Source organism: Mauremys reevesii, linkage group 5, assembly GCF_016161935.1.
Source record: "Mauremys reevesii isolate NIE-2019 linkage group 5, ASM1616193v1, whole genome shotgun sequence".
Classification (NCBI taxonomy): Eukaryota; Metazoa; Chordata; order Testudines; family Geoemydidae; genus Mauremys; species Mauremys reevesii.
In genome coordinates, this window is record NC_052627.1 from 119,080,995 (window position 1) to 119,104,581 (window position 23,587).

Sequence of the window (23,587 nt, forward strand, 5' to 3'; positions counted from 1 at the left end):
CTTCTGAAAATCTGCCCCCCCAAGTGCCTAAACCACTTCTAAAATGAGTCTTAGGCTTTCAAAAAACAATACCTTATTCTGTGGTATAGGTACAGTACTTTTGAAAATTTTACCCAGACTTAGTAATTAGTAATTCCTGCCTCATTCTTTGGCCCAGAAGAGGATTATTATAACTGGCAAGATGAGAAGTCAGCACTTATGGTCCCAGTTGTGCCTCAAATTTTTGGGTGTCCTAAGCAGCCGCGTATACCTGAGGATGGCCCTGAAACAGGTTCCTCTGTAAGCCCCTGGAGACAGAAACTTGTAGCATTGGACCAAATTCAGCCCTGGGTGTAAGTAGGTAAAACGCCATTGATTTTAGGGATTGCAGCAGGGCTTGATCAGTGTCATTGTCTCTGTCCCTCCTTTCTAAGCAGCACCCAGCCCTTTAAACATACCCTCCATTTACAAGGCACTTGTGGAATGGAGAACCCTCTGTCTCCATATTTGGGCATTTAGAATAGCACAGGAAAGTTTGCCTGTGCTATTCCAGACATGGCAAAAACTTTAGACCTTCCCTAAGTGATGCCAGCTGGGTGTGTCGTGTGCAATGGCTGTTCCTTTATTCCCCCACTATGATTTTTTTATGCCTCTTTCATACATCATGTGGTCTGAAATCCTAGCTAAGGACTTTGATGCTTTTTTCCTGCGTACTTTTAAAAATTCAAACTATTCCTTTTGTATGTTTATGGCAGTCTGTTAGGGCTATGGACGCTCTTTGTAGACAGAGGTGATGTGAGAGTTCATTAGCTCAGGTCTGGACAGGGCTTTGAAGATATAAAGTGCATCCGTATTATTATGCAGGGCTCTTCAATCCACCTTGTGGCTCCCCATGCCTGCCTCATGAAATTATGATTTAGTCCTGCCTTAATGTCTTAAAGAAACCACTCCATTTAGCAATGGTGATTTCGCATATTTAATAGTTTTCTCTAATTCTCCCCACTTTGATTTTTAAATCCAAATCCTTTGATGGTGAGACAGTAATTGACTACACAGAACAATCTATTGTGGGATCACAGAAGGCTGCGGCTAAGGTGAGGCATAAGCAGCAAGGATAGATGAAGTCTTAAAAAGCAGAGATTCCCCTCAGTGAAAAATTAGCCAATAAAAAATACAGACCATATTAGCACAATGTTTCTAGAAAGGATTTTTTTTCCCTCATGGTTTCCCAGTAGGTGTCAGTGGCTGGTTAAAAGGGCTGCAAATGCAAACAATAGAGCAGTCACTTATATGCTACACCTTGGGTTGTTTGTGTGATACAGATCATGTATCTGATTGCACATGTTGCATGTATTTCAATAGCTCTAGGGGACCTGATCTTTGGGGCTTCTAGGTGCTAGTGTAATGCAAACAAATAATAATATATGCCTTATAAATATGCAAGGCCAGTGGAGCCCCTCTGGACAACAGGGAAGTGAAGATTGGTGAATGGAACAGAGGCAAACTTGTCCATTCTTAATTACAAAACTAACAGGTAAAGTAAAAGAGGAGAAATGCTGTTATCTGCTGGTTATTTTTCTTTGGGCCCTGACACTTATCCTGGCTTCAGGGTGAAATGGGTATAAGTTAATCAATAGCCAAAATCAGTCTAGAGGTGCTTGGGATAAAATTGTGCACACCAACCCCTTGTTTGTATGTGTGTATCTGGTAGACATGCCATTAGCTGATTGCAGTTTGTGTATGCACCTGTGTATGGAGAACATTTGCTCATGTGGCCTATGCTGTCAAGTCTGATTAGAGGTAAAACCTTGTATTCTGTTCTCTGTGAAAGGTTTGGGTATTTTTTGTTTTTTTGTTTTTTGTTAGAAATGTTCCGCCTTTTGGCTACCAAGGGCCAGTTTTGAAGCACATTTACATGCATTCCAAACATTAGGATTGTTGGCATCCTGCTCCAGTTCATACAAGTTAGCCCCAGTTGTCTCTCTCTTCTTAGGTATCCTCCGTGATGTGTGGATTTCAGGCAGGGAGTGACTTGCTTAGTCCGTTGGCTTTGTTTCAGTTCTCTGCCGTCACCAGAGGAAAGGACTCACCTTCGAGGGAGAGTAAGTGCTGCTTGTTTTTCCACATTATGCCATACGTGTTCCCTTGATGTGGTGGTGATTTCTAAATACACTTTTTCTCCCTTTATTTTGACCATTTCAGAAGCAACCCCCCCACCCTCGATCTTTCAGGCCCACGTTAACTATTCACAAAATGGGAGTTGCAAGCTGCACTGGGTGTTGACCAGGGCTTTGTTATCTCCAAGGAATGGCTTTGAGGTTTTATGTCAGGGGGCTGGAGCCAGTCTCCTTTCCATCGTTCCTTCTCTGTTCTGCGTGGGCATTAGCTGCAGCTGTAGGTACATCACAGCAAATTAACTGACCTAAAGAGACAGAGCAAGCCGTGAGTTGGATAACCTTGATTCCACAGTGTCAGGTTGGAAACCAGGAATGCCAGATCCTGAGGCATAGGCGCAGACTCAGCTGGCCATGGGGAAAAAAATAGTGGATGCTCAGCACCCACTAGCCACCGCTCTTCGGCCACACTGCCAAACAGCTATTTGGCAGCTCAGGGAGGGGCTTGGGGGAGAGCGGTGGGCAGGGGCCTCAAGGAGGGGATAGAGCAGGGGCAGGGGTGTGTGTGGCAAGGGCAGGAAGAGGTGGGTGAGGGCGGGGCCTTGGGGGGAAGAGGCAGAGTGGGGGTGGAGTGTCCCTAGGAAAAAACTAGAAGACAGCACTTATGTCCTGAGGCATTTTTCTCTAACTTCAGATGGAATTTTGATTTCAAACTTCCCCTCTCAAAGTTTGGGGATGTTCAGACACAGGGCTTTGGCTGGGCCTTTCTCTGAGTAAAGGTGTTTGGAATTTGCCGGTCATACCAGTGAGTTAATCTGTCCTTCCAACTACTGTAATGGTGCTAAGGAATATTGTTAGAACTGTGAAACACATCTTATTCTTAACTGTGTAGCATAAAACCATATAAACCATCTCCATCTACTTCTGTAAAGCACAGGACACTTCCTTTTTCAAGGCCAATTACAAACCACCTACACTCTATAATTGACCACTTCCACTAATGCTCAAGAGATAGACCAACAACATTAGCATCCATATTGGTCCTATAAAACAAAGGTATTAAATTAAAGAAAACATTGAGGGCTAAATGTTGGGGGTAGTGGAGGTAAAGTCTTTACCCATTGGCTTCCTTCCAGTAGGAAGAGAACTTTAATGATATGACTGAGTGTTCACATCCTTGGAAGTTATTGCTCTTATTTTTCACTTTAATCCCTAAGGACTGATCTACACTACCACTTAAATTGATGTAATTTATATGTTGCTCAGGGGTGTGAAAACAACACCCCCATGAGCAATGTAGGTTACATTGACTTAAAGCGGTGTCCACACAGTGTGATGTCAGTGGGAGGCGCTCTCCTGCTGACATAGCTTCTGCCTCACGCAGAGGTGGAGTAATTATGCCGACTGGGGAGCACTCTCTCGTTGGCATAGCGCGTCTTCACCAGACACGCTACAGCAGTGCAGCTGCACCGATGTAGCACAGTAGTGTAGACTTGCCCTTATACTCTAGTCACAGAAATGGGGCCAGAGTCTAATCTGTGGTGTGTGGCATGTGGATATTTAATATGAGCATCGGAAATAAGTCTCCGACCTTTTTTATTTAAGTGGTACTGAATGTTGCTTTTATCTTTTTTTTAAATGGTACTTATGGTGTAGTGTCTCCTTCTCTCTCTCTTTTTTTTTTTTATTTAGACCTTCAGAATCTCAAGGTCCTGGGCCTAGTTTATTTCCTTTATCTCTTCCTGTTTTCTGGTCTTGAATACACATTGAGTTTTCTCACCCATCAGCGATTCCAGTTCAGCAGGTACAGTGTGCTTAGAAGAGATGTGCTGTGTACTCTTTAGCGTTTCTTTGTTCATTGTTTTCTCAAGAGACCCTCGTAAGGCTTCTCCTAATTTTCAAGGGTGCCTTTTAATGATCAGCGTTAACATGCTAGAAGACTTCATTCTGTTACAAATTGATTTCTAATGCTCCAAGTTTTCTCTTTATAAGCCAGGAAGAATAGTTGAAATACAGACACATCTATCAGGAAAGCAAATACCCTGAAATTATAATTAAAAATTTAAAGAAAAATTGATGTGCAGAGATGGAATCAGAACAAATGGAAAACGTACATTGAATTTGTGCTTAACTGGCCTGGCTGTATTGATTCATGTAAAGCTACCCACAGAGCTTTTCTGTGTCAGCATGTATCTTGAGGCTTAAATAAAGCAGAATGGATATAGGGTTTAGCTATGTGATTATATTTGCTCAGCAGAGTTCTGTATTATATACAGTCTGCAAACCCTTATGTAATGCAACTTCTGGCTGGCTGAATTCCTTTAATCAAACCTTGTTGTACTCTTTCATATTATTATTCTCTTCTTGAAAGCAGTTTAATTGCTGGCTTGTAGAGAGAGTCCCAACTTGGGGCCAAATCTTGTAGCATTTATTCCTGTGAGTAGTCCTTGTCCCTGGTTGGTTTTGTTTCTGGATATTATTTCTATTCCTGTCTTTCCCTCATCATAATATGATTTACGAAGATCTTTGTATGTCACTGGAAGCCTTTTCCTTTGTGATAATCCTGCTGCTTCTGCGCAATTCATTCATTGATATAATAACTATCCGCTGTTTGGATATGTCACTCTTATGACCATGATCATGACTGTGTTATGACGTCCTTGAATGAACTGGGCAGGAGGACAAGCTAGGTATGTAGGTAAGAGTTGATACAATCCAAATACTTTGGTAGCCAATAGTGATGAGAGAGGACCGACCCAGGAATTCTGTTTTGCCCAAACTTGTATCTTTTTAATTTAAAATTTGTCAGTGGTTTATTAAAGATGCTGTATTTTCTAGAGAGGAGGAACAGCATGGGCAATGGCAGTACAAGCTTCGCCACCAATGTACCTTTACCCTCACCTCCAGGGGCCACTGCCAGGGTTAATTGTCCAGTTTCCTTCCCCTCTCTGCTGAGGCTGCCGATGGGGGTGTTGGTTTCTAGGGTGTGAAACACGTTGTCCACTGGAAACCAACAACTCATTTCACATAGCTTACTGTCTGGCGGCTTTCTGGTGACCTATTTTGGTCAGTAAAGTCCTGGAATGCCTACCCTTGGGCTGCCCTAGGAATGCCTTAGATAGCAGCAGGCTAAAGTGAAGAGCTCTATATCTCTGAGCAATCCAGTCTACCTTTATTTTTTTATTTTGATTGGTGGTGGTGTCTAATGCTGTCTGAATGTTAAGACCCCACGTGGGCACCTAAAGTATAGATCGCTTTCATTTAGGAAATAGTAATCTAGATCCAAGAGGAAGACTTTGTGTGTGAGTGGTAGCCGTGTATAATTTGTGCTTCCCCCCTCTCTCCAACCCCTTCTAGTATGCAGCAAGGCAAGATGTTTTTCTTTATTGGGATGACAATGGCTGTGATCCAGGGAGGCTACACTCGCCGAATCAGGCCAGGATGTGAAATCAAAGCCGTAAAAAGGGTATATTTCTCTTTTAAACATATATTATTTGTATTTATTCCATTTCCTCTCGACTCTGACATGCTACTTTTTAATTAATAAAGCAACCAGAAGGCATTTTATGGCTGTAACTGTACTAGGGATTAAAATCAGAGGGATGGAGTGAGCTTTGTTTTGACTTCATCAGTACATCTAAGGGTAGGTTTACACTTACCTTCCTGGTCGACGCGGTAAGTTCGACTTCTCGGAGTTCGAACTATCGCGTCTGATCTAGACGCGATAGTTCGAACTCCGGAAGCGCTGCAGTCGACTCCGGTACTCTACCACTGCAAACGGCGGTGGCGGAGTCGACGGGGGAGCCGCGGAGTTCGACCCCGCCGCATCTGGACAGGTGAGTAGGTCGAACTAGGGTACTTCGAATTCAGCTACGCTATTCACGTAGCTGAATTTGCGTACCCTAGTTCGACCCCCCTTCTTAGTGTAGACCAGGCCCAAGTGACTTCTTTAGGACATTTGCTAATGCTTCTAACTGAATGGGCATATTTTGTCTATTAACACTGTAGTGACATTCTTCAAGCAGACAAAACATTAAAACATACAAATCATCTCCCACAGTACTGTAGCTTCTTTCCCTCTAATATATTATTTAAAATATCTGTAATCTAAGTTCTTTATAGCTGCTGACACTTCCGAGAGTTAGCCCAGTTCACGCACACAGGTTCAAGTCTATGTGATATGAGGAGTATATTTTCCAGTGATTTCTGGTGTGGTTTAGTGGTGGAACACAGGACTAAGAGGCAAGAACTCCTGAATTGTAATCCCATCTCTGACTGCCTTTCTGGCACTGGGTAAATCATTCTAAGGGATGCTATCAATTTTGAAATCTAGTCAGTTTCCTTCAGTCACGGTTAACTCTAGTAACTCAGAGGTGAATCTGGGTCAGTGCTGAGGGTGTGGTTCCTCTTTAGCAGAGTGAAAACAGCAATTCAGCTATGCTTGAATTGTAAAATGTGTAAATGTGAGAGAGTTGGGGAAAAATTAAAGCTCTCTTTTGTGAATCACATGGTGGAACCTGGCTCTGATATTGTGCTTTCAAATAGGAAGGGGGAAAGCACAACATGGGAGCAGAGATCTACTGCACAGCAGGAAGAGGAGAATCTTGTCCTGTTTCTTTTTACCTTGGGGTGGTTCGTGTTCTTTGAACTCTAAGGATCTTCTTCCCCTGCACCATGGTGACTAACCCTCCAGCTGATGAGGGGCGGATGCAGCATCTCCTAGCATCCATCAGCACTACCAGGAGAAAGGGGACAAAATGCTCCTATTGCTCTATTCTACACAAGTTTCTTTCCCAGTTCTGCCAATCTGGTCTGGGCATTCTCTACCTTTGCATCATCAGTGACACAATCTCCACTTCCCCAACACCTAACAGGAAATAAATCTCCCATGAATAAAAACAACAGACCAATCTAGAGAGGGAAACTTAGCAACATGGGAACTGTCTCTTTAACTTAAATATATCCCCTCTCAGCAGCAGCAGTGCAGTGCCAAGAAACCTAGGATTAGGCTTTTATGATGCATATGGCTTTAGATGTAATAGAAACACACTCATTTTGCATTTTTTTTTATTTTTATTTTTAGGCTATAATGCTGTTGATTCCAGCTTTCTTGTTAATTGGATGGGCTGGTAATGTGACGGTGCTGAGTGCTGGACTGTTGCTCTATTCTTTCGGTGAGCTATTCAAATTGTTCCCAATAGACATTGAAGCCGAAGCATGGCAAATCAACTTCATAGATTTCCTCACCCTGTTTAATAAAGATGTACTTCAGGCTTCATGGAATAGGCAATAAAAGTTGACTTTCTTGCTTATAAAACCTGGAAGGAATCACAGCTCTGGGTTATTCTGATGCTAATTGTATCCCTAGAAGTTGTCATGGTGATGTTTGTAAATGTCACCAGCACTCATCTTGTCTCAGCTGACTGGGGAGCATTTCAGATTCTTTTTCTCTCCCCGACCTAGAGACAACTTGTACATTAAATAAAAATACTCCAGCTTAGTAAAAGAGAGGCAGCTCTGCTTTTCAGAACTGTGACAACTGCTTTATTCATTACACTTTGGAGGCTGGGCAGAGGAGAGCTGCATAACTCTCTGTCAGAGCAGGAATGAGAAGTGCTGTATATAAACACTCTGGTTTATGCTACAACACAGTCAAGGGAGGACTTAGTCAACAGTATAATTTTCTGCTCTCCTGCCTCACTAACCACAGGCGGGGAAGGGTGGGACAACTCAATCTGTCATTTATGAAGCAGAGTGCAGAAGTGTGTGTGCATGGACATATGTATGTTTAAAAGGAAGAAATTTTTGCAGATTTAGGCCTCCATTCAGGAAAGCCATTAAGCATGAGTTTAGGTCCGTCCCTATTTGGAAAAGCACGTTAGTGCACGCTTGACTTCAGTGGGACTTAAGCACCTTAAATCTTTTCTCAGACAGGCACCATAAGATGTTTCCAAAAGAGTTAACATTATTACAACAACAGGATATTCTCTTTTGAATGGCAGAGATACATTTTATAATCGGTACAAAATTTTAAACTCCTGAATTAAAAACAAAGGTTTCTTGTTTTAGGAAGTCTGTTTGACAGCTTGCTTGTCTAGGGACAAGTGTATGTGAAAAATTAACAAATCATTCAGACTCACTGGAGGATGCCTAGCTCCTGCCATCTGATTGTCCTTTCCTTGCTGGGAAGTATTTTGTATGCTACAGCTCTTCCTTACTGGGAGAAACACAGTCTGTTTCAGCAAGAGGGCAGTTCTCATTGTTAGATCTTGGCTGTTGTGTTTGGTTTGGACTCTGTGAGCTAGCGTATTTTCTCATTAGACTTGGCATCTGCATACTGCATTGTAGAACAATATGGTTGCTTTTATCCACTTTATTCATAAGTACTGTACACTTATGTGTCTCCGAGGACTCTTCATGATTCCACACATGGCCATCTCACCGAGCATGTGATGTATGAAAGATTCCTTCTCCCATTACACCTGACAAGATGATAGAGATCTGGAAAACTACTAGTTAGCTGAATAGAATGTAACTGTGACCCTTATGCCCTTCCCTCTAGGGCTCTCAAGAAGAAAGGCTGTAATGTAAAACAGCTGCTGGCTGAATCCTCATAGCCTTTATGGCTGCAAGAGTTGTTTGTGGAGGTTGGCTTTGTGGGGGTGTTTTTGTTATTAAACTGAATGAAACCTTATGATTCATTGTTGGTATAATGCCCTAGGGCTCCACATTTTTCTGTGCAGTAGTAACCAGTGTGGCTGCATTTCTGGCTACAGCTATCCTTGCTGCTAACCCTATTCTAACCTACTCTTACATCTTTTCTAGCTGCTGCCATTGTTGTTCCTTGTTTGTCAGCAGTGGTGTCAGGCTATGGTAAGTGGCTCTTTACTTGTTGGAGGGGCAGCACTTGTCTATACAACGCTAACTTTAACTGAAACTGCAAATACAAAATCCAGTTCCACTTAACACCCGTTTGCTGCTACAGCAATATGCATTTAGTGCTGGAACCTGGACTTTCAGAGCTGACATGGGGTTACACGAGTTAGATTTATAACGTACCAAAAGCCTGTCCTCAGCTCTAAGTGCATTTGACAAAAGCTAAAAATACTGTCAGTTAAAAGTAAAGGCATTAGCTAATCCAGGGGTCGGCAACCTTTCAGCAGCGGTGTGCCGAGTCTTCATTTATTCACTTTAATTTAAGGTTTTGCGTGCCGATAATACATTTTAATATTTTTAGAAGGTCTCTCTCTATAAGTCTATATATTATATAACTAAACTATTGTTGTATTGTAAAATAAACAAGGTTTTCAAAATGTTTAAGAAGCTTCATTTAAAATTAAATTAAAATGTTGATCTTACACTGCTGGCCCGCTCAGCCCACTGCTGGTCTGGGGTTCTGTTCACCTAAGCCAGCAGCGGGCTGAGCGGGGCCGGCGGCTGAGACTCGGGCTGGCAAGGGGCCGGCAGCCAGAACCCCAGACGAGCAGCAGGCTGTGCGAGGCCGGCGGCCGGGACCCCAGACCGGCAGTGGGCTGAGCCGCTCAGCCCACTGCTGCTCAGGGGTTCCATCCGCCGGCTCCTGCCAGCTGGGATCCTGGCTGCCGGACCCGCGGTTCCGGCCCACCCCACATACAGTGGGTACCTACCTTCTCCCTGGTTCTGGCCCATTCTCTTCCTCTCTCTGCACTGCGCTGAGGGTGGGAGTGCACTGAGCACAGGGCTGAGGGTGAAGGGTCTGGCCAGGAGCTAGAATGAGGGAGGGGGCTCAGGAGGTTTGGGTGTGGGGCATTTACCTGGGCAGCTCCCATTTGGTGTATGGGGTGCAGGTGCTCCCATTTGGTGCTCAAGGTGGGGTGGGGATGTGGGGGTGCAAGAGTCGGGATGTGGGGGTGCATGGAGTGTGAGGGGGCTGGGTATGTGGTGGGGTGCAAGAGTCAGGGCAGAGGCGAGGGGCATGTGAGGGGTGCAGGTGTCAGGGCAGGGGGACTGGGTATGTGTGGGGTGCCAGAGTCAGGGCTGGGGTCGTGGTGGTGGTGGTGAAGGAGTCAAGCAGAGGGCTCGGTGTGTATGAGGGGGGTACAGGGCTCAGGGCAGCGTCCTGGGGTGTGTGCGGGGCTGCAGGACTCAGGGCAGAGGGCTGGGTGTGTGTGAAGGGGGGTCAGGGCAGAGGGCTGGGGTATGTGTGAAGGGGGGTCAGGGTCAGGGCAGGGGCTGGAGGGGATATGCCCCTCTTCCAACCCCAGGCCCTGCCCCCGCTTCTTCTCTGCTTCCGCTGGGAGCAGCGAGCACGCTGACTCTGCTCCTTCCCTCGCAAGGGCCATCAGCTGATCTGCCAGCAGGGAGGGCGGGACGGAGAGGTGCAGTAGGGGCAGGAACCCAGCACGCTATAGGAAGAGGCAGGGGAGCCGGCAGGACCAAGCTTCAGCCTCTTGCCCCCTTCCCCCACGGGGTTGGGGGCAAGGGAGTGGAGGGCGGAGAAGAGTGGGCCGGGCCAGGCCGGATTTTTAATGGCACGCTGCTGCCTGCCGGGACTCCTTGGCACGCATGCCATAGGTTGCTGACCCCTGAGCTAATCCATCCCCACAAGCCATACTGCTCTCATCTACTCGAAGTGACAAAGGCATGAATAGCAGCAGCAAGGTTACAAACTCCTGGGGGGGAGGGGGAGGAGCCTTTCTAGACACTGATGCTCTGTGACACTTGCAGCTGAGGATTCAACAATCCGGGTACCCTCAAATGCAGTAACAGGTGGGACAATCAAGTAAGGAGGACTGCATATCTTCTGGTTGCTTCCTTCAACCTGCCAGCATTGTCTTGGTCTTATCAGGCTTGAACAGCAGCTAGCTAGCTCTCATCCATGTCCTGTTCCCTCTCGGACACTAGTGCGGGTGTTTGACAGCCCTGGTTTGGTCAGGTGAGATAGAGATACAAACCTAGCTATCAAATGGCATGCTGGAAGTGCCTCTGCCCGTACCACCCTGCAGGCCCCACATACTCATTGCATAGAGAGGATACTAGATGGAACACTATGGAACGCCACATGGCAGAACCCTCAAGCAGGAAGAGAAAATGCCCAACACTGGGAACTCTGGAAACAGTCATCAAGGAAGGAACAAAGTCACCTGAGAGCAAGTCGTGAGCAGTGCTGTCAGATCTAACATTCCTGGCATCTTCATCCATTGCAAGGAGATCATCTACCAACATCACTATTGCAGTCTCTTCTGAGTACCCAGGCTTGTACCCAAATGGTTAGGGTTAAAGAAACCTGAGGCATCTAGGTTCCCACAGAGTTCACTCACCACCACCTTCTCTCTAACCCGAACCCAAAATAGAAGATCAAGAAGAGGACAATTGATTGTTGGTTTCTTGAACTAAGGCTGCACAAAAGCCTCCTTAAGGCGGGCAGGTGACTGATCTCTCTACAGAGAAGCACTGACCATCTCTGCTAGCAGTGGATCCAGTTCCTTCACACTGGTTTGATCAGCAAGGAAAAACCTGGGTCCAAAGCAGTGGTGGTTACATAATACCCTTGCACAAAATACACAAAGAAACCATAGCTGCTGTATCATGCACTGAAGACTGACCCCTTCGTTCCATTACAGCCTCCAGTATTAGTAATGGTTGCTTAGGGATAATAATAAGACAGAAAATGCTGTTTCTTCTTATAATGACTTGATGCTGTTTATACTCATATCTGTGTATCTACATATTGACATGTGCATGTATCATTAACCTTTCTTTTTAAAACCTATAGTTTCTCTACCTAAATCTGGTCAAATCAAAGATGTAAAAATTCATTCTCTAACAAGAAGAATGTGAAGCCCTCCTGCAAGTCAGTGAAGAGCAGTAGTTGCACAGAGAACCTCACAGAAGCTATGTAATGCTGTTTTGGCATTGAGCTGCAGCATGTGAAAGCTGATGAACAAGCACTCACAGCAAGCGCTATTAATTACATTTTCCCAACGAAGAAGTCATGTTCAGCAACCACTGTCACCTCCTCAGTGGAGAGGAAAAACTACTCAGGAAGCAGCGTGCTCAGTGGATAGGGAGTGAGTGAGCTGTGAGTGGTATAAAACAGCAAATTGGACATGCACAGAAACCAGGATTCAAGTGCGGGGGGGGGGGGGGGGAAAGGGTCTTGTTCAAAGAACTAACTAATTGGTGCGGCACTTTTCCTTGCACAGGCTCAGCCAGCCAGAAGGGAACCGTAATGGGAATTCTGAGGAGCCTGGGGGCCCTCGCAAGAGCTCTGGGACCAATCTTGTCAGCAGCAGGTAAGCGGTGCATGCTCCTGCACCACCCTGGCAATATAAAATGTCATTCTCTGGCTCCTTCAGCCTGGCAGCCGCTAGAAAGTTCCAGGGAAGGGGCCATAGGGAGAAACAGGTGGGACGTAGCAATGAGAATGTAGACGTGATTGAGTAGTAAATTGCATGTCTTTGCCGAACATTCCTAACTGTTGCAAGCTAAGGGACAAGTTATACCCTCATGGGGGGGTCTCCCATTGACTTCAACAGGAATCGCTCACACATGGGTCAAGATACTCAAGACGGACTTTTAACGGCACTGCTGACCGGAGCTGCCAGGATCCCTTTTCGACTTGGCATTCCGGTTGAAAAACCAGATGCCTGGCCACCCTACGCTCAGCTGACTAAAGGTCGGGCTGTGCAGTGCAGACCCTTGAGGTGGAGCCTGGGCTCTGAAGCCCAATGAAGGGAGAGGGTCGTAGAGTTCCCATATTTCAGGTTCCCAAAAAGAAACCCAGACGTATGGTAACCTTAGTCGCAGAGCCCTGGGTCCTGCCCGAGCAAGACTGTCAACACTGCTACTCCTAGCCCCACCGAGCAAGCCGCATGAGCCAGAGTCAGTTGAGCTGTGGTTTGAGTCTCGCTGCTGTGGATTTTTTTGTTTCTTTGCTTACAGCTGCAGTGTCAGTGTCCAGGGAGGTCTAAGAGGCCCAGAGTAGGAGGCAGAGGCACCTTGGGTCTAAGCCTGGCTCCGACAGATTCTGCCCATCCAGTGTTTAAATGCACAGAAAAGTTTTTTTATGTAAAGTATGTCCTGAGGCCTATTAGTATGTTGCAGAACTGAACCCTGCGCTGTAGTGGATCTAGCAAAGTAAACCAGGGACTAAACCTGGAGTCAGAAACGGACTTGGGCACCCAAGTGTAAGTCCCAGTTTTAGGCTCCACTGTGATTCACAAAACTGCTGCTGCTGCACCTTGTAGGCACCTAAGTTTGTGCAGTAAAAAGTTCCCTCAGTTCTTGTGCTTTTGCTGCTGGGCCTGCACAATCACTGCTCCCTTCTGGGCATAGACTGGGGCCACATCTGGGAATAGAAATTATATGGCGGGCCATGAATGCTCAAAAAATTGGGGTTGGGGGTGTGGGCTCCAGGATGGGGCCAGAAATGAGGAATTCAGGGTGCAGGAGAGGGGTTCCAGGCTGGCGGGGGGTGAGGGCTCTAGGGCTGGGGCTGGAGCTGAGGGGTTTGGGGTGCAGGCAGGTGCTTCAGGCTGGGATCAAGGGGTTCAGAGGGTGGGAGGATCAGGGCTGGGGTGTGAGGGAGAGGCTCAGGGCGGCACTTACCTCAAGTGGCTAACTGAAGCAGCGTCATGTCCCTTCTCCGGCTCCTACGTGGAGGCGTGCCCCGTCCGCAGGTGCAGCTCCTCCAGCTTCCATTGGCTGCGGTTTCTGGCCAATGCAAGCTGCGGGGGTGGCGCTTGGGGCGGGGGTAGCGTGCAGTCCCCTGGCTGCCCCTATGCGTAGGAGCCGGATGGGAACCCTGCTGCTGTTTCCGGGACCTGCGTGGAGTGGCTCCCGCCCCTGCTCCCCAATGGGAGCTCGAGGGCTGGATTAAACCAGCTGGCAGGCCAGATCCGGCCCACAGGCGGTAGTTTGCCCATCCCTGGCCTAGCACCTGCCTAAACCCCAGAGCCAGTCAGGCATTGGCTACGTGTTCCTCTGCCTAACACACTGACAAGGTCAAGTTGGGTAGGTGTTCTCTGAGCAGGTGCCTTCGCATGAATCAGCCAGGGAAGGTGGGGAGTAGGCAGGCTGTCCTCATAACATTTAGCTCATCTGGGATGTTGGAGACCCCGTACTAGTTCAATTCCCCCTTTTACTTGATTTGAACAGGGCTCTGCCACCTCTCAGGTGAGTGTTCTAACCACGGGGCTATGGGATTGTCTGATACAGGTCTCGCTCACCCTTGCCTGTTGAAGCCATTGCACTGTGGATAAATAACTACATTAATTGAGCATGCAAGAGAGAGCGAGCATATGAGCATGCAAGCGTAAGAATGATTAGAGTCCACCCAGGCTCTGGCCTCTTTTATTATATGTACACAGTGGAACTGCTTCAGCAGGAGAGAATCGGAGCACACATCCTAAGCACTGGGCTAAAAGTTATGAGGTCTCTTTCCCCCCTCACCGCCACTCCAGCTTCTTGCAGAAAACACCTGAGGGAGAAGAGGGTTCACAGCTGAGAATCACAAACAGACATAGACACCTAGGTCCCTCAGAGAGGTGGAGTTTAGCTTCTCCGCCTCGCCAATCGGCATCTCCTATTGGCTAGCTTAGGCAGCTCCCTACCTGGCATGCTGGTGCAAGCGAATCAGAGGCTGTAGTGCCTGTCTCTTCCCAGTCATTGTACAGGGAGCCTGAGGGCCTAACTCAGCTTTGTGGAATGACAGGTGATTTTCTACCTGCCTCAACTTTAGGCCTTGTGACATTTAATACTTAGTCCTTCCATGAGTGCCAGGGTCTGACCTCTCGAGGGCTAAAAGAATAAGATATGGAAAAGCAGTGAGGCCACAGATATCGATTACTATTAGTAATTAGGCTGGTGCTTGACTAAGAAAGCATCCTGTATAGAGCACCTCAGTTGACAGCAGCACTTAGCAAGTAGCAGACAGGCTAATTATTTGAATGGTACGGCTCCAAATTTCTTAAGTGTCTCAACTGCGTACTTCTATTTTCTTCCACTGAGAAACATTGCGTCATATCTGTCAAAGCCCGAAGGGAAGGGCTGAGATGTGACTGGGGCAAGGATAGCTGTGCTAGGCTCCTAATCGGGCAGTTTTCACCCCCTCCTGCCAGGTTCAGGTTTTGCCTTGGGAGAGTAGGGAGGAGGAAATCAGTCAGTTCTGGCTAGATCCATATTTACCATTTGATACCAGGAAGGTAGAAGATTTAATACGTACTTGATCTCAGCTTAAAACGTAGGTAGTATTGTAAAGGCTTGAAGTGGAGGCACGTGAGGGTCAGTTGCTGTGGTGAGAAGGGGATAGCAGGAACAAGTGGTGGAGGATGGGATTCGGATGCAGGTACAAATATGGACTGTGTATAGTGAAGGGAAGAAACAAGTTTAGGAGCAGATGCTCATTAGGGAAAAGCTGACAGCAGCAACTTGCATGTGTGGATCCTGCTTCTCTCACATGGGCCCCCTGCTCCTGCCGTTGCCGTCATTCTGCACCCCTCTCACGCTCTTGCTGATGTGTTCCTTCTGGCTTTGCACTGCTGGCTGTCTGCCAGCCCCAAGTCCTGCTAAGTGCAGCAGGAACAGCTGTGGAATTAAACAGTTTGGAACTGAGTTAACTAATTGGCTTCCAGTGAAATCTCAACAAGGCAAAGTAAGGGAGGGTGGGTATCGTAACAGCAGAAAAATTGTCTGTGGCTGTAGAAAGTGAAAAGAATCTACCTAATTTTAAAACTTGCCTTTTGAAAACCATTGTTTGTCTAGCTAGTGTAATGTAGTTACATAAGAACGACCACCTAGGGTCAGACCATCTAGCCCAATCGTCTGACAGGGGCCAGTACAGTGTGTACAGAACAGGGCAGTTGAAATGATCCATCCCTGTCTTTCCCTTCAGGTTCCTGCCAGTCAGAGATTTAGAGTTGCCCTAAGCATGGGGTTGCATCTGTGACCATCTTGTGCATTGATGAACCTATCCTCCATGAACTTACCTAACTTGGTTTTGAACCCAGTTATGCTTTTGGCCATCACAGCATTCCATGGCAATGAGTTCCACAGGTTAATTTAATAATAAGGGGACGACTTTCAGCCAGGGTGTTAGCCAGATGCTACTTACAGCCACTCTTCGGTCAGGGGGAAGGAATCATAGGTGCAAATCCAAATCGTTACACCTCTAATTACCTATAACATGCAACTACTCAAATTTGTACCAAGGCTGCCCAGGAAGTCACTTTGAAAAACCTTGGTAATGTGTACAATGAAGATAGCCCCCTAAGAACTAAATATCTTATTTCTTTTGCAGTTTATTGGCTGGCAGGAGCTGAGGTTTGCTTCACAGTTAGTGCAGTTTTGTTCCTGCTTCCCCTCGTTCTTCTTGGTTACATAAAGCAGCAAACAAAGGAGGAATAACCGAAGAGAGGAGCAACATTATGACTAGTACAGAACTACTCATTTTCCAAGGGACTGCTAAAGTGGTGGAGAGTCAGCTGTCAAGAAGCGATTTAAAATGGAACAATACTGTGTTTTGATTTACTGGAAGGCCAACTCAAATTCCACTCGCCAGTATACACACCATTGACACACAATTTTTTTCTTACACACACCCAACCCTTAAGGAGATGGAAACCCAGCTACAGTTATTCTCTCCAGCATTGCCTGTGAGCCAGTTTGACTAGCGCTGAGATAAGTATCTGATTCAAGTGTGTGTCATTCAGCAAGTTGTATTCCTGCTACATAAACTGGTGACATCATGCCAGCTACATGGGCAGAAAAAGGTTGAATTCAACAAACTGAGACTCACTCCACAACAGAATTTCATGCTTAAATTAACTACAGTTCCCAACCAGATGCAGTATGTAAAATGCCATCATTTCTCACAGAATCATGTGCACAGTAGGGTTTTTGCATATCCTTCCTGTGCCCATTTCATTTTAATCACGGGCTGCTCTTAGAGAACATGGATTAGCAGAGTTTTCAGGCAGCTACATAGTGGGGAAATTGATCAAGACCCAGCCACCTCAATTGATTCATGGTGAGAAAATACAACCCCTCCCCCATTTTGTGATCATATTGAGATTATTTTGTATACCCTTTGCACAGCCCCCCTCAGTTAGTGGAATTTGTTAGGGGCAGGTCTCTTTGGTAAAATGTATATCTAGTGCCTTAAGCTGGTGGTTTTTTTTTTCTGGGTGGGGGTTGGTGCCCTGAGTTTTGTATGACCTGTGAGAGAGCCTTCTATCAATCTTGACTCCATTTATGATCCCTTGGCTGAACAAACAAGTGACCTAAGTGTTATATACACCTCTACCCCACTATAACCCGACCTGATATAACACTGGTTCACATATAACGCGGTAGCAGCGGGGCTCCGGCTGCTGCAGGGAGCGCTGGGCCCTTTAAGTCACTGCCAGGGCCCTGCTGCCGCTACCCCAGGGCTCAGGCTCCCCACAGCAGCCGGAGCCCAGAGCTCTTTAAATCACCGCTGCAGCCCTGCCACCGCTACCCCAATATAATGGCATTTCACTTATATCACAGTAGGGATTTTTGGCTCCCAATGACCGCGTTATAGCGGGGTAGCAGTGTACAATATAGTTGGAAAAGTGTTTTAACTACATTTTATACTCCTAATATTTTGTGTAACAGGTTTTTCAATACTGAGCGTTTAGCAAATATTTGTATTTTGCACTACAAACAGTTAATTGCAAACTGGTCTACTGCAGTGAGTGAGGTTAGTAAGATGCCCTGTAATAACATGCATATTTTCAGATTGTCCTTTTGTTAGTCAATCATTGGCCTACATAAAGGTCTAGCTGACTGCACTTCTGCTTAGGAATGCAGGGGGGGAGCCTTTAATAAAGGAGCAGTGAGACCATTTTGTTTCGGTCCGTGTCTTCTTAATGAACAGGTCATAGTCTGTCACTTAGGTGACCCCAAAAGGTTTAATTAGGGCTTGTTTCCACTGCAAAATTATACTCTTTGACCCCCTATTGTAAAGAACCTGATTAACTGGCACACTGTTGACCATAATTTGCCCTCGTCTACATGAGCTTCTGTGTTGAGGTGAGCAGCATCTTTGTTCAAACGAGGAAAAACTTAGTATAGACCAACCCCATCCATTTAGAAAAGTAATCAGAGGTTCAAAAAGTTTGTCTTCCTCCCTTCTTGGTTTCTCCATGTGCCGTCTCTCACTCCCTGCAATCAGAGCCATCCACTAATAGTTCTTTGTCATCTGCTTGTCTTGCACTGCAGAAAATTTTTTTTAAACACTCCTAGGGAGATGGGATCAATGATAGAAAAGAGACCTAATGGATCACTCTGTCCAAGTACAATCACTTCCGAGGTGGTTTCCTAACCCTACTTCCCCATCGGATACTTTAGTCTTACCATATATCCTGGGCTCTCAAAGGGTTTAACAAAAACTGTGATCTTAAACTGTTGTAGGCAATGAAGGTTTCCCTGTGTCTGACGTTCACAGATGAGCCCAGGATACACTCTACCTCAGAAGTCTACTGTCAAGCTTAGGGAGCTGTGGAGAAGCTCACTCCTAAGGATATCAAAGTAGAAGTGCCTGGGTGGAGGTGGTGTACTTATTTGTACCTTAAAGATTTGGGCTCGTTTCACCTCACCCTCATAAACAACTCCTGGGAACAGTGGGATTGCTTCCAGCATGGGAGTGGGACAGTAAAGACCTAATTCTGTATCAGTGGAGTAGTTTCTACTCCCTCTTGCACATCACTGTGCAGTCTGCTTGGCTTTAACACATATTAGTGAAAAACATTATGGTAGACAGTTGATCTCCCTGTAATTAACATAACATGTATCTTTTATTGTGAAAGAAACTGAAGCACTTCAGACAGCATATAGAAGGATCCCTGGTCTACAGCCATGAGGGAGAAAACTGCCAGCTAGTCTACTTCCTTAGCACTACATAACCATTTTTAGTAGGGGAATGTGAAGACTAGCTTGGCCAGTGGAAGCAAGGGAAGATGTAGATTGTTACCCACATTCTCACTTGGGTAACATAGCAGAACTAACATCCCTACTCATTAGAAGTGTTATGGAAATTTTGACTACCATAAGCAGTGAAGGCCAGTCTTTCTTTAATAAGAGTATCTTCAGAAACACACTGCCCCGTAGCAGAGCACTGGTTCAATACAGTTTCAGAGGAAAGAATGCCACCTACACTACAACCTAACACACTTGAGTTTTCCTCAACGCTCTCCCATCCAAGGCCTGACAGTGCTTAGCTTGACTTCTGACAAGATCATAGCCTGACATGGTACTATTGGAGACATAAAACTTGAACCTGTAAATGAATAATATGTGAACCCAAACCTATATAATAAAGGCCTCAAACACATTACACCTGCTCAAGGAACAGAACTCCGGGTACCAAAATGAATCTTTTGGTAGGTTTTACACTCTTATGTAATACAGGAAACCAAAGTAATCCAGAGAGTTCATATAAGTGTTTTAAGACTCACTTTTATTAAATGTCTCAATTTGAGCTTTTTTATCATTTCCTATTATGCAGGTTTTATTCCTTTTTTTTTTTTTTAAAACAGCCACGGAAAAAAGTTTCTGCAGCTTCTTGTTTGTCCCAAAATTGTATTTTGTATTCCTAGAGCCTTGGTTAAAGACAGAATTAGTGACTTTACCTGGAATACTATTTTAGTGAAAGCCTAACGAATGATTGATAAAGGCAGAGCATTTTCCCCCTGCCTTGGAAATAAACAAATTCTAAAGGATATGAGGATATTATGTTGCTTGTGACTCTATTCAGAAAATAGAAGATGTAAATTTACAAGAGTGAAAAGCAGCTGTGCCCTCCCCATGGTATTTCAGCAAACTATGTGGCATTTGTTCAGAGATTTCAAATCTCTAAACTACTGCATATAGCCTGAGCGTGAACTTAATATAAAGAATGAACCAAACAGTGATCCCGTTTAATGAATTAGACTTCAAATTAGAATTCTAAGCTTTTTCACCTGAGCACATATTCCACCCTAGCTTTATCACTTTAAGGACGACAGTTTAATGAACAAGGTTAATCTAGTAGGTTGTTAGAGAAGGCAGAATTATTTATGTCAACCTGGAAGTGACTAGTGATCCTCCTGTTGCTCTCTCAGCTACAGCAAATCCTCCAGAAGGACACTGACTGCAACATGAAGGCAGCTTTTTGTATTCTGTCTACATGTTCCCTCAATTAAAGTTCAGACACTGATCCCTTTTAATGCCTGTCTCCGCTGCTTACTGTTACATACCCCATTCAGGGTCTCTGGCCAGAACATTAGACATCACAGTCGGGTCTGGAACTTTAACAGCAACCAACCAGTTTACTATAAACAAAATCCTAGGTACTTTTCTCAAGAATTTTTTTTTACCCATTCAATTACAATGGTTTGGGCACTATTCCCTAAGAGATTCTGGAAACTAAATCTGTACAACAGCTTTCAAAACAGAGGAAAAAACCTTACTCTTTTAAAGAAGAATTTTATTTGTGAGTAAAACTTAATGATACAACAAAGAAAGAAAAATACATGACTGTTTTCCCCCCCACCGTGTGTAACCATACCGTACACAGCTAGATTTCATAGTGTAATACAAAGAATTGAAAGAACAAACTACAAAATTAGAATCAAAATCATTGCATATGTGGTCAAAGATAAAAGGGAGGACTCCATTATTAACTGAAACATGTAGCAATGGCTTAGTAACGTAATTATGACCCTGGCAATAAAACACAATTTAGCAAAGTAAGATAAGTACTGTATGCTCCCTAGTATACAGAGGACATAGGTTAGAATATAAGCTCAAAGCCATTAGCGCCATGCAGTCCTTACTAGACATCATTGTTTAGGTGTCACTCTTAAGCAGTGATTTGCTGTTGCATCTAATTCCACCCTACCTCTATGTGTTCCAAAAGAGAAGTCAGATTTCTGGTGTGTTAATTACTGCCACTAAACCTTTTCCTCCTCACCCAACAGTGCTATTGTCATATCTTGTAAATTTGTTTTCCTTTTACCACTTGAATTTGGTCCAAGTTTTCAACGCATCTGAGGCCTAATATAGGCTTTATTTTTGCACTATAGCTGAATCTGTTCTACTACTCAATGCTTTCACACTGCACCAATCGCAAGGGATTCACTGTCTGCTATTTTTCTCACTATAAAACAGGTATTTCATGTAATCTCATATGATACATCCATTACTGAACTTCATTTTAGTTATAGTCAGTGCATGTAAGCCAATTTTTTTCCCCCAAGGAGAAATCTTTGAATGTTTTCTGCTGTTACAAATAGAAATGTGTCATTTTGAACACACACATTTGGAGCATCTCGGTTTATAGCTGGGGTGAATTCATTAAGGTTTCTGGAAAGTTCACGTTGGTAACAAATGAAGATGTTTTGGCTTTCAAAAAGATAATTTGAAGGTGGATCTCTGTGTGCTCAATGAAGAAAGAGAATCATGATCGTAACTAGAAGAGGATGGCAAATAAAAGGCAAAAGTGATTTTCCTGACTTTGCTACGTGCTAAATGCTTATGGAAAACCGGTAGTAAATGCACCTCTAAGGACTCTGGGAGGGATTTCTGTTCCCAACTTAACTACTACTGGCAACACAAAGCAAGAAACACGAGCTACAGTAAGTGAAAAGAAAAAGAGTTAATATAAAAACATATGTTAAGTGTTCAGTGTAATGTGTTTACATTTTTATTAGGGGAGGGAGTGAAGATACCAGCCTGCAAATGTGGCTTATATGTAACAGATTTGCATCTGCACCCAGGGAAGTTTTATCAAAACAATGAAATGTGCACTGAAGACCCAATCCAGAACTGTCCATGCTCTAGATCACCAATTAAAAGTGTCCCAAAAGTCTAACATACAATTGTTTTCAACCTGTATCTAAAGACCAAACTGCTATGCAAGTGACGTCTGATGGTCTCTGATTTTGGTTGGGGAGGACAGATTTCACAATATTGCATTTATTAGAAAAGTTGAATGCACAGTATCAGCAGGAAACACCATCACCAGTTCAGTCCTCAGACATCACAAGGTTAAGTTCAAGTTCCAGCTATATCACAAAACAGAATATGGGTTAAAGGCAGCTTTTATTGTTGTTATTGGGGGCTGGGGGCGGCAGGGAGAAGACAGGAGGTGTAAGGTATGGATAGTCTCAAAGCCTTACTATAACATGATCTGTAATCACAGATTGCAGAAGCATACAGCTCAGTTCAAGAATGTGCCCCCTCTAAAATGCAAACAAACAAGCACCCTCTCTAAAATGCAATATTTAAAAAAGAATCCACTTGTGACTGGTGAATACAACATTGGAAAAGAGCACGTTCTGGAGTGAGCAGATACTGCACTGTGAACGTGGCCTGGTCAAAAATACTTGTGTTCATACATAAAGCAGTGTGGGCTTTAAATTAAAAACAGTGGTTCAATGTCTTCCACATGGAAGCCATTTAACTTTGTTTACAAATTAAGGACCAAATTTGTGGTTTGCTGCTGAGAACAGAGGTTTAGCACCTTTCTGCACGTTAATTTCTTGTTATAACCTTAAACAATCAAGCTATAACTTGAGGGGTTGGTTGGTTTATTTGTTGCATTCCTTTACATAAGACGACAAAACACTCAGTACAATCCGGTACATTCTAGTGGTTAATGAATTTAGATTTTAAAATACAACAGTGTTTCTGCAGTGCATCAGGCCTTCAGGAGTCACTCTTCTTTTTGTTCTTCTTCAGGAAGGAAGGAGTGCGGAACTTCTTTTTCTTTTTGGATGGGGATTTTCCTGGAGATTCATCACTACCTGGATCAGCTGCTGTCCCCTCCTCAGCTGTTGGCGTTGTTGCCTCTTCAGCAGGTTGGGACTGGGGCTCTTGATTTTCTGTTGCAGGTGACTCACTCTGACTTTTGGTCAGATCTTCGCTGCACCTACCTTCCTCCTCCTCCTTTCCGAAGGTTGGGAAGCCGAGTGCTTCTGAAGGCTCATCAGGGGTGAGGTCTGGGAGGGTTTGCTTGAAAGTTGCAGCATCACTGTCATCTTTGTAAGTCTGGTCCTGCAGTGTCTCTAATGGATGGATTGATATGAAATACTTAGTGTGCTGGTCTCTAAAATACATTAAGGTGAAGCTATTGTATAGCGAGTGCTCTGTGAGAAAATCTAGCTCGTTTAACTTACGTAATGCTTTTGGAATCTGTCTATTCTACTTTATCTTTGGGCACAGAGATGTAGGTGGAATGTTCAAAACATTATTTTCAATTTCCTGCCAGGCAGCAGATAAAGTTGAATCCAACCATAATGGTCTAAAGTGCCAAGAGAGTAAATATCAAGGCTTTATAAATAAAACATAGTAATGTAACTACATTTGAAAATGATGCTGAGGATTTTTAGCACAGTGAGCAGGGAATTAAACCTACAATTTTCACTGGCATTAATGAGATATTGTCATTAGGCTCCCAATTTTTAAAATGTTTTAATTTGTTGGGATGGAGCAAATTACACAAACATCAG

General features: G+C 44.6%; 2 protein-coding genes across 15 annotated transcripts in view; one reads left to right on the plus strand and one right to left on the minus strand.

Annotated features, from left to right (window-relative positions):
- MFSD10 (major facilitator superfamily domain containing 10) overlaps positions 1 to 17,296 on the plus strand; it is a 31,278-nt gene extending 13,982 nt beyond the window's left edge. For both annotated transcript variants that reach the window (XM_039541705.1, XM_039541706.1), the window contains 7 exons: positions 1,973 to 2,081; positions 3,786 to 3,897; positions 5,451 to 5,559; positions 7,177 to 7,267; positions 8,919 to 8,966; positions 12,278 to 12,367; positions 16,372 to 17,296. In XM_039541705.1, the coding sequence (XP_039397639.1) occupies positions 1,973 to 2,081; positions 3,786 to 3,897; positions 5,451 to 5,559; positions 7,177 to 7,267; positions 8,919 to 8,966; positions 12,278 to 12,367; positions 16,372 to 16,478 (666 nt within the window). In that variant the 3' untranslated portion in view covers positions 16,479 to 17,296. The remainder of the gene's footprint in view (positions 1 to 1,972; positions 2,082 to 3,785; positions 3,898 to 5,450; positions 5,560 to 7,176; positions 7,268 to 8,918; positions 8,967 to 12,277; positions 12,368 to 16,371) is intronic.
- A 3,249-nt stretch (positions 17,297 to 20,545) lies between these two features.
- The window catches only part of ADD1 (adducin 1), a 125,086-nt gene continuing 122,044 nt past the window's right edge, over positions 20,546 to 23,587 (minus strand). For 7 of the 13 annotated variants that reach the window (XM_039540033.1, XM_039540031.1, XM_039540036.1 and 4 more), the window contains one exon: positions 20,546 to 23,143. In XM_039540033.1, coding sequence (XP_039395967.1) covers positions 22,785 to 23,143 — 359 coding nt within the window. In that variant the 3' untranslated portion in view covers positions 20,546 to 22,784. The remainder of the gene's footprint in view (positions 23,144 to 23,587) is intronic. The other 6 variants (XM_039540042.1, XM_039540040.1, XM_039540039.1 and 3 more) reach the window with 2 other exon arrangements.